Here is an 11,748-nt window from a genome sequence, read left to right on the forward strand (position 1 = left end):
GGTCAACGTGAATGGAATCTTGCTTAGTAACTTCAGACGACATATATATGTTGTCTGAAAAATACTTTTAAAAGTCAACACTTTTATCTAAACGAAAACCCTCTTATCTAGACCGACTAATACTTAAAGTTGAGATTCGTCAATTCTAGCTTATACCCTCATTTAGTGTCAACGAAACTATTTTATGTGAACATTTGGACACATTTATCGACCGATCATATCGCTCCCCATGAGGAAGAATAGGAACGTTTTATGTACAATTGAAGTTGACTCTAATGATCGAGACCTATAAGTTATCAAAAATGGGTAAATTTTCTTCCACATACATATTTAAGTTGTAACGCCCCGAACCCAAATTTATCAGTTACTGGCCATTTGGATGGTAAATGACAACTTAATTTACTTTTCATTTTGAGTTGACGCCTCAGAAGACCAAAAATGTTGACTTTTTGTCATGTTGCCTTTTTTAGTATTATCTTTTCATGAACGTTGTGGAGTACGAACGTTTAAATCAAGTTTTTAGTGTTACGAAGAAACGAGTGTAAATTAAAGTCGAGCTTGAAATAGAGAGAAATTTCTAGACAAGTCTTGAAACTTAATCGTGGGGGCAATTTTGTCATTTCACGCGCATAAGTATACAAAGGATGTAAAGAAACCTAGCACCCCAAAACTCTCCCTATCCCTCTCAGCCGCATCCCTCTTTTCTATCTCTCTCCCTTTCTCGAACTCTCTCGATCTCTCTCTCTGTGCTTTCCTCTGCCAGCGTCGGAAATGGTAGCTCCGGCCACCGTCTCACCCAATCACCTCCACCAATCTATTCACCGCTTAAACTAAGCCATACCCAACCCAAATCAACAACCTGCAACTACCCCAATGTCGGTCCTCAATCCCTAGGCCACTGCCTCGCCGATCGGGGGACGGTCTCTGGCCAACTCCTCAGTCCACTGCTACCCCCAGAGTATGTAAGGAGACTAACTCGGTCAACTAGTTAGACCACCTCAATCTCTCTCTTCGACACCAACTCGACGCCGATGTCGAGCACTGATGTCGCCTCGCCATCCGTGGCTACCCGGCGATTGGCCACCACCGACCGGACCGCCTTGAGGTCTCCGATGCGCCTCTAGCCTTCGTTTCTCCGATCGCTGACCATAGGAGGAGGAACGACGACAAGAAGGTTCGAGTTTTCTGCCGGATTTCTGGGTTTTCAAGCTGCGAACCCGACTTCTCTTGGTACGGTTTCCTTTCTCTCGTCGTCCTCATCATTCTAGGGTAATTATTTTTCAGTTTAGATTGAAGTTTATTGACTTTAGTTTTTGGGATTTCTGGGTTGTTTCTCTGCCCTTGACGGAATTTGTCCCCGCCGGCAACCTCCTCTATTTTTGGGTTTGGTTTTGGCCTCTGCTGCGTTAGTGAACAAGGACTTTGAAGGGTTGCTGAGTTTTGGGTCATTGATTCTTCAACAAGAAGTTTTGGGCAGTGAAGGAGCAAGTTCTGTTTTGACGCATCGAAGGTAAATTCGAAAAGTAAATTAGAGTTTATTGTTGGTTGCTGATTGGTGTAAATTTGATAATATTGAAGATGTTTGAGTTGTGCATTTCGTTGTGGCTAGTTCTATGAAAGTCTGGTGCCTAGTTGTGTATTACTGTGTTTATGTTGATTATGGACCAGTTGGAAGTTAAGTTTACTGTTTAGTTGTTATAATTAGAATGAAATGGGATGTTGGCGTTTGATAAATAGAAAGATGCTGAAAGTATTTGGGTTGTGTTGTGTGTGGCTAATTCTGCAAGATTGACACTTTGTGTACTGCTGTGTTCATGTTGAAGTATATAGGGAGGTTATAGTGAATGGGATGAAGGGCTGGTCATGGTATTGAAATCTAATGGAAATTACCGATTTGGTAGTGAATTGAGAATTTGGTTTAATTGTTATTAAGGGTCTCTTATGTATAATTGTCTTGGCTGGAAAGAAAGGTTGATATTGGTTTTAAAAGAGTCTAGTTATGGTGATTGAGATATAAGGCTGAGAAGATGGTGTTTGGTCTAGAATTTGAAATCATGTATTTAGTATTGAAGTATTGAACTGTGAAGTTGGTTTCTTCTAATGAGTGTGTGGAGCATGCACCAAATGAACTAATCTCTCATTCTTTTTGTTGTTGATTTGGTCAATATGTAGGTATAAGTGTTTGCAGAAGATTCCGAGGTCATTTTGCGACTTGAAGCCCAGTTGAGAGGAATGACATCAATGTTGACATCGTTAATAGGTTTCGGTATATCATTTCTAGAAATAGATTAGGTCCATATATTCATTTTAGTGAATAGATATTAGATTGAAAGTTGGAACATAACTTATAGCCTTTTATGGATTAGGATAAAAAAGTGTTATGTACTTTTTTAATTGAAGTGGATTATCAACATCAATGAAGTTTTACTTTCTTTGATTCTTAATTTTGTTACATATGAAGTTTAATTCATAGTCAAACAACATAAGTGCTTATAAAAAGCAACAAGAATGTGAATTCCAACAGACAATCGAACAACATAAGTCTTTATAACAAGCAACAAAAATATGAAGTCTAATAGACTATCAGACGACATAATTGCTTCATCAGACGACATATATATGTTGTTGGTTTTCTATTGAGACATCATTAATTTCTTCCTTATTCTGGCTTTAGTCGACATTTATATGTTGTATGTAATCCATTAACACGACATATTTTTCTGAAACCTTCCAGATTCAGCTTCTTCCAGACGACATAAGATATGTCGTCTGAACAGATATCAGACGACGGTGGAAAACTGTCGTCTGAGGTCAATCACACGACACAGCCTCAGACGACATAAAAAAAACTGTCAGACGACAGACCTGGACTGTCGTCTGATGAATATTTTGGCATAGTGTGGGTCTTGGGTTTTATTTTCAGTAAAGTAGAACTACGGTTTAGCAATTCAGTTGTTTTTGTTTTTAAGAGTTTTGATTTGGGTTGTTTCTGCGATTATGCTATCTAATTCTTTTTATTTTATGGAGTGAAAATGGATAGAAGAACTGTGGCTGTTTGTTAAAGAAATGACACTAATATGAAGCATATGAACAACACTACACGAATTTGGAAATTTTCTCAAAAGAAAGGTTGGATTTGTGTTGATACTAAACTTCAATTGTATTGTACAGTAATTGAATTAAGTAATGATTGATCATGACATAAGAGAAACTGAATTATAACAGGAAAAAGAGAAGAAAGTGGAGATTATAATACACCATTGGCCATTAATATCCATCATTAATATTTTTTGCAACCCACCGGTGAGAGAAAAAATCAACATTAATTAAAATACATTTTGTATCAAGTACAAAAGTTAATGAAACATATATACTTAATAGAACAATCAAAGATAACTAGGTAATAGGACTCACAATCATAATTGATATCTTCAGGTCGAGAAACTTTAATTCAACTGATAAGGTTTGTGGAGAGAAAACATGAAGAGACAATTTTGCCCATGGACAAAGTCCAACTTAACGGTGTCAATCACGGAGGGAACTAATGTTGAGTTGAGTTTAAGTGTTGAGGTACCATTGTCATAGTTTTCAAGATTGAGATATCAAAATAATGAATGGACTTAACTTGGAGCACCATTTGAAAAATTTCCTCCTTCTTTCACCCGGAAAGAAAACTGCTTAATCTTTGCTTCATAGGCAATACTTCCCCTCAGCGAACCTAAATCGATGAATAAATCTGGTCTTCCTTTCGAAGCCAGTCATATTGAGTGTGTTCTTTCTTTCCTCCACAAAAGTAAAGAAGCAAAAGCTGTAAAAAGGATTTTCTGAAAATAGGTCATGCACATGAGCAGACTCTATTGACCTTATGAAAGATTCAAAAAAGATACAACCCAGAAACACAAAAATTATTAACTTATAGACATCAGGCTCTCAATCATCCAACAGATCAAACCAGCTGGAGCCCATCTTTTCAACCATTTCTGGAATTATTAATTTTCTGGAAAACGACCTTTCCATTTCTCTGTTCTTTTATATTGTTTTAGTCTTTTGTTCTCAAAAAAATAAAATTGGCAAAAAATATGTTGTCTTTGATTTTGGATTCAAAAAGGCGATTTGCCAGCAAGTTTTCCCGGGACAAACCCAACTGCAATTTGGCACATTAAGAATTGAATCCAAAGTGTGATGGTTTTGAATTCAATGATAGTATGATACCATTTGCAGGAAAGTTATATTTTTATGCGCTAATCAACGCCATGACTAGTACTAATTACAATTATTTAGCTTCATTTTATTCGTCTTTTGTTAAGATACTTCGGGATATTTCTAATATTCTACAACCTAAGGTACGGTATACCGTATCCTGATGAAATTCAATACCACTACCATACCGTAATACTTAAATCGGTACGGTATACCGTACCAATTTCTTGGTATACCAACCTAATTGGTACAGTTGATTGGTTTCGACTTCTTGGTATACCAGCCCTACTACAACCCACCAAAGAGGCCCTTTTTGCAATCTTTCAACTTGCACAATATCATAGTACGTTTTCGATGAAAAAGGTGAACAAAGAAGTCAAAAATAGGACAAAAACCCAAATGCGAAACGCATAGGTCGGTCCAAATAGATATGTACAAGTAAAATATAATTATGTGATAATTTTATTATTATTATTTTTTTTTTTTGAAGGGGAATGAGTTAACGACGGCATCACACTCCGTCAAGTTAGAGAATGTGTATCTTATAACTCAATGCGTTGCCCAACAAGCGGTAAAAACAGATTATTTTAAATCTCGCGTGTATCCTTTTGTTCTTCTACATTATATGTGACTGGTGTATTCAATCGCATCCATATATAAAGGATGAGGAGCGTTACAAAGTATTGAAGCATTGGAGAAAATTTCGAGCCGTTTATTGAATTGTTTGTGGCGACTGATGTAGATAGTTATTGGAGTACAACAAATAAGTTTAACAAAAAACTGGAAGAAGATACGACATGACCATCAACACGCACAATGACACCAGTGATGATTGCCATATAGCTTGCAAAGAGCATCCTTACAACCACCTACACCTTGAGTGCAAAAGTTGTAGCAATCACCTCCTGGCTTGTCATCGGTGCCCGGATTGCATTTACCCCGACCAGGGTAGTCTCTACAACATTTTGAATCAGCTGTTGATACCTTCAAATCTGAAACACAAAATGTAAATTATGCTTTAATATTTATGCATAAAAAATGTAAAATTTAAAAAAAAAATAAAATTAAAAACATTAATTATTTAGATTTTTACAAAAATAAGAAAACAAATATGGTGTGCAGGAAACTCTTGCAAAACCAATAGTCATGCACATATTATAACACGCACCAATTTTCATACATGTACTAGAATCTATTAAGTTGTTTGCATATAACATATAACAGAAAAGATTTTCACAAACGAACCAATGCATAAGATGAGGAGCACAAAGAGCACCATTGATACTGCTCGTGAATTAGCCATGTTCAGACTCAAGAGAATGTTATGAGTTCTAATGTGTTACAAGAAATGTAGACAGTGTGGTGAAACTTCATTCTCCATGCTTATTTATAACATGAAATGTGAGGCACATTACATACTAAAGTGTAAGAGAAAAACGGAAAGATATAATAATTATTGACAAAATGTCATTTATGCTCAACAATAATTTTGAAATAGCAAGTTATTATTCGAATTAATGTACATACATTACTCCTGGTAGAAACACATACGAGTATATAGTAACAAGTTAAATTTTTTGCCTTATATCCAAATATTGAATACTTTTTTTATTTTTTGGTCAACAAAAAATGAATACTTTTTTTGAATTTTCCATAATGGGGTAAAAGGGTGAAATGGTATTTTGATTACCGTAGCCCTATTATCCTTATATTCTATTAATTTATGTTTAAAAATTAGAAAGATATCCAACTCAAAATTTAGAAAGAAAGAGAATGAAAACTCTCAAGACACGTTTACTTACATGAAATAGAATTGAAAAGTGAGGGAATGATTCTGGCAGAGGAGAATTCCAGCGTTTACTTACACATAATAGAACTGGAATGGCAGTGGGTCCCATCTCTTAATAAAGAATCGATTCCTTGATGACCCTGGATTGTAATACCAAAGGGGGAGGTGAGATTAGGAATGATACCATCAGGAATAAACTTTTATTCCGAAAATACCTTCTTTCATTTTATTATGCTCATCATATTGATGAATTTGTTTAAGATGCTAATAATTTCAATTTTTTTCTTTTCTTAAAGGCTTCTTTTTATATGCTAATAATATACTATTTGTGGAAGTTGTTTAATTTTTTTTTTGTTATTTTAAAATTGCATACTTGATTTAAATATAATATTACTAAAATGTATAAATGTATGATGCCTTAATTTTGTTGTTCAACCCTTGCAACTTGCGATTTGAGATACACCCAAAATCTATTACTAGGTCCATATGATTTTGATAAAAAATGGTAGAAGAGAGTGTTCGAAATGTGTAACTTATTTTTTTCAACATATAAGGAAAAAATGTGATTGACATGTGTGGCTTATTTTTTTCATGGGTATTTTAGTAATTAAATAATAATTAATTACATTCATGTTCTAATTCTATGTGGTAAGTAAACAGCTCAATAAAATTGAAATCTCCACATACTATTCCATTTCATCTCTCATTCCCTTCGTCTTTCATTACTGATGAATTTCATTCCAAGTGTCATCAGTGTAACATCCCGGACCCAATTTTACCTATTTACTAGGTATTGTGCGAGTTACTGAAGAATTTAACCGTGCTCGGTAATTTGGTAATTTAACACTCGAGTTTATTGTTGAGTTGTTCTCAAAATGTCAAGTTCTTCTTTTATGGACCCGAAGTCCTAGTGCTTGTCGATATGAGTTCGTCGGTGTCTACGGATTATTTTTGGAGTCTCGAGCTATTTTTCTACGATGTATTGAAGGTTCGGTAAAAAGAGTTAATTGTCTGAAATTAGAGTATGACTTTTATTCTGGCATTTAGGATCTAGGGTTTTGTTTTCAGCTGTGGGTTTAGGCTTAAAAAGGTTAAGAGGGGGTTGACCCAGTCAAAGAAGCCACACTCGGTTTGACCCGAGCCCAGACTTCCCTCTTCCTCTCCGCCTGCCTCCGGCGTCCTCCGCATGACGCCGCCGTATCCGGCCATCCCTGGCAACGAGACCATCTTCAATCTCTTCCTCTCCTTCTCTTCTATCTAAACCCAGTCCACATATCTCGATTTTGGTCCGATTCAAAGTCAAATCGAGGGAGAGAAGCCTCGGCTGTTTCCGGCGAGTCCTCGAGATTTCCGGCCACGGCTTGACGAGTAAATGGTAGGGTTTTGTTCCTTTCCTCTTCTTCTCCAATTTCATGTCTTCAATCGTTTAAATCGAGCCCTAACCCCTCTTCTGTGTTTTTCTGGGTTTCGGGTTCTTAGCTCCGACGTTGTGTTCTTGCCCTTCCGGTGAGCTTCCCGAGCTCCTATGAGACCTGCATACCTCGAGAGAAGCCCAGATGTCTTTTGGTGGAGCTTTGGAGCTGCATCGATCCAGGTTCAAGCGGAGGTAAGGAGCTCAGCTGAGGTTGAGGTTCGAAAAGGAGGAGTTTCCTTCTTCAATTGGTCGTTGTTTTGGAGAACAAAAGGTAATCTCGTCTCCTTGAGCCTCTGGGTTATTGTTGCTACGTTGTGGAGGTTTTTCCTTGATAGTTTGGTTGCTAAAAGTGTTGTTGTGCTCTTGAATGTCGAGAACTTGGTGTTTTAGAAAATACGGGGAGGTTATGGTGAAATTCCGACAAAAGGTCGGAATCCGGTAGAATATTCCGGCAAGTCGCTGGAATCCGACGAAGCAGCAGATCCGGCAGAGAGCTGAGAAGGTAGTTCTCGAAGTTATTCTTCCTAACGCAAGTCGTAGTTTCCGGTTTAGTAAAATCTGTCATTTTAGGAAAGTTTCTATTTAAGGGGACTTTCCCTTTTTGGAAACTTTCTATTTATGGAAACCCATTTTGGGTGTCCTCAGTGATTTATGGTGTGAAATTGTATAGATTCTAGTGACTGAGGATTGTTTGGTTGGAGAATCATTTGTAATTGAATTATTAAAATGGTTGTTGGAATTAATTGGATGGTTAGAGTAATCAAGGTAACCCGATTTGTTAAGTCGAAGGTGAAAGTGGAAATTGTCGAGGTATCGTTAGTTGGCTAACCATAAATCAGTTGGTCAAACGTGGGTCAAGCCTGGTCAATTTCTGGTCAACCTAGGAGATTCTAATCGAACTAGGAAGAAGTTGAATAGTTAATTTTTATGGGGTCCGGTCTGACCGATTTGTTCTTCTGTTTATTATCAGACGTGGGTTTTGGCTAGAGAGTGTGAATATTTGGAGGCAGCGCTCGAGGAGTATTCCGAGCATTGGAAGGCTTAGGCCTCATACTGTGAGTGGACTTTTGTTTTAAATAAAATGCATGCTATAGTTCATAGATGAACAATTAATGTTGTGGTGAATTTTGACGTCATTTTATCTTGACGATTTTATTTCTCTTGGACAGTTACCGAAAATGGGATTTTCGGTGGATATAAATATGTATTTATGAGAGAGTATGTATATAAATGCTAGCTAGAGCTATGTGTCTGTCCACCTTAATGGCGTAGCATATAGCCGCATTATGGTGTGACGTGAGCGTTGGATGCGAGCGTAGTAGCCCTATATGAGTGCTTAATTCATATAGGGGGTATGGGCACATATTTATATACCCGTCTGTCCACCTTAATGGCGTAGTGTAGCACCGCATTAAGGCGTGACGTGAGCGTTGGACGCGAGCGTAGTAGCCCTATATAGACCCATGAATTTATATAGGGAGTATGGACGTGTGTAAATACATACATATATTATACAGCCTGAGAGGCTCGATATTTATGAGATAAAAAGTTTTATCGCTTGCAACATGCATTCGATTTTCCTTGGAAATTTATTTGGGGAAACATAAATATTTTATTCGTTAATTTATTTTTGTCCACTCACTCTAACGTTTCGTTTCCAAATGTTTTCCCCTGGGCTCTTCGTTTTAAAAATGCCCAGTTTACAGAATTGCATAGTTGAGGTCGGGCGTACGTGGAGAAGAGGCATAGTCAATAGTATAGCTTCCGCTCATTATATTTCTAGTTCATCTCCTTTTAAATAGAGTTGCTCTAAACTGTGGTTGTTGGTTATGAGATTAAATTGTTAGAGTTAGTAAATAAATTGGGAGATATCGTGTTTTGGGGAGCACGAAGGCTCCAGGAGTTTAAGGTTGGGTTTAGATTTTCAGAAGTGTATGCAGGTATTATTTAGAAAGGGTCGTCCATTTTCAAGGGAGGTTATGTCGAATTTTTGGTAAACTTTCCTTGGAGGTGGTCCCCGCAGGATTTACTTTGTATTTCAGGGTGAAATTTGGGGTGAGTCCTGACAATCAGTCTTACTCGATCCCTTTCGTTAAATCTCATTATCTTTTGGGAAAATGCCCAAATGCATAAAAACAGAAAACTTAGACCTCAATCCAATGAAAAAAAAAATCAAAAGCCCATTCCAATAAATCTTAGCAAAAAATCAGAATAACCTGAATCTTAGTAATTGATAACCACGAGCTCTCATCTCTCTCTCTCTCTCTCCCCTCTCACTATCCAATCAGATCTCTCTCCTCTTTCTAACATCATCGGCGATTACAAACCATTACCGATCAAATCTGACTCGAATCCGGCTTCCTCCAACGCCGTCGACGACGGTCTCCACCTCTCCAAACACCTGTACTTCGGGAAGGATCCAGGCGAGTCGCTACACAAGCCGTCGTCGAGAAAGGACAAGGCGGTCGCCGGCTGCGCCTACCTCCCGACGTCGCCTACGGTCTACGATGTGATATCGAACCCGATGATCGTCGAAAACCCGGACATCTCGAGTACCAGCCGCACGTGCACACCACCTACCTCGCTGTCGACGATCCCAATGGCAACACGATTTCACCGGCGATAAGAACACCCATGCTCTCATGGAGCGCACCAAGCACCATTTAGGTAATCAAGATGAGGTCGTCTTTGTGATTTTGTGTGGTTTTTGTGTTCAATTCAATTGAGTCTTGAAATCTAAGGTTCTATAGAGTTCATGAGTTGTTTGCGCCGCTGTGTATGGAGTTGATAAGTTGTTTGCGCCGCTGTGGGAGATTGAGAAGAATGAGTGGGTACATCACCGATTGTGGAATATAGAATGGGGAAGTAAAGACAAAAAGAGAGCAAGTTAACGGTGGAGTGATTAATTTAATATCATATTAGGTAATAAACAATTATTAGAGGTAGTAAAATACTTTATTGAAGGTAGTAAACTATTTTATAACTAATAACTGGGTCAGTAACACATTACTAGGGTTAGTAATATGATTATTGAGGGTCAGTAACTGATTATTGGGGGCTAGTAACTGATTATTAAGGGTTAGTAACACGATTATTAGGGGTTAGTAACCAATTATTGGGGGTTAGTAACGCGATTATTAGGGGTCAGTAACCGGTTATTGGGGGTCAGTAACTGGTTACTGGGTGTCAATAACTGGTCAGTAACTAGTTATTGGCGGTTAGTAACTGGTTATTGGGGGTCAGTAACTGGTTAGTGAGGAAATTCCGGTGACCGAAGTCCGGCGGTCGGGGAAATTCTAATGACCGGAGATCGAGAAAATTCCGGTGACCAGAGTCCGGCAGCCGGTGACCGGAGTCCAGCGGCCGATGATCGGAGTCCGGCGGCCGGTGACCGGAGTCCGAGGTTCAGGCCAAGTCTTTTCATGTTGAAGAGGTGGGGGCAAAATAGTCTTAAAATAATATAGTTTGTTAAAACTTAGTAAAAATTTGGTCATTTGGGCACAAAAAATGTTTACTGTCATTCAAATGGGCTCATATAAAAGATTGTCATTGTAATGGGCAATGAAGGGTTACAATTAGTACTAAATGGGCATTTCCCTTATTTTTTCACAGGACCATATCCATCGGATGATCAGGTTGATGCTCTATCATCAGATGACTCGTCTTCCTCAAACGCACAGATCGAAGTCATTACTGTGTATAATCATAACAAGCAGTTAACATCTGAAGGTGCTTTGATGGGAAGGACATATCGAGGTGTATCAGGACTACATGATACACCGCGTGGCTCTGTTATTTTATTTACCTGTATAGATGGGTTTAGGTCCGTTAAGCAACTTTATGGACAACACCTCTGCATTATCTCACCAATGTTCAGCGGAGGCAGTGGAACCAATTGAGGATAGGCAGTGAGGAGTGAGGACTGATTGAGGCCCTTGAATCCCATCATTCATCCCTTTAATGGCACCATGCAGAGAGTAGGACTGCCAAGAATTGGATGCCATCAATGTCACAGATTTAGATGGGTTCCAATCTTACAAATGGTTGAATTTGAAAAATTATAGACTTCAAGTAAGAAGAGCAAGCTTGGAAGTGGCAATAGTCCAAGAGACGTGTGGCTGCTGGTGCCTACAAGCTTTTCTTGTTTTTGCAGTAATAAAATTCTGCGGCTGCTACCCTTTTCTCCTTCCAAAAAAAAAAAATGGGTTCCAAATTTTCACATAACAAAATAAGGACCTCAAATAATGCATCCATTTGCACTAGAGTTTTGTCCCCAAATGGGTTCCAAATAATGCATCCATTTGCACTAGAGTTTTGTCCAAGTACGTAAAACTCATCAACTCAT

General features: G+C 38.2%; 1 protein-coding gene across 1 annotated transcript; it reads left to right on the top strand.

The window, feature by feature from the left end:
• The first annotated feature begins 9,620 nt into the window (after positions 1-9,620).
• On the top strand, positions 9,621-11,592 carry LOC101293787. The gene is made up of 2 exons (XM_004299758.1): positions 9,621-10,070; positions 11,016-11,592. Exons 1-2 carry the CDS (start codon positions 10,046-10,048, stop codon positions 11,300-11,302), a joined length of 312 nt encoding a protein of 103 aa, XP_004299806.1. The 5' UTR covers positions 9,621-10,045; the 3' UTR covers positions 11,303-11,592.
• Positions 11,593-11,748: the final 156 nt, after the last annotated feature.

This window comes from Fragaria vesca, linkage group LG5 (genome assembly GCF_000184155.1).
Source record: "Fragaria vesca subsp. vesca linkage group LG5, FraVesHawaii_1.0, whole genome shotgun sequence".
NCBI classification, from domain to species: Eukaryota; Viridiplantae; Streptophyta; class Magnoliopsida; order Rosales; family Rosaceae; genus Fragaria; species Fragaria vesca.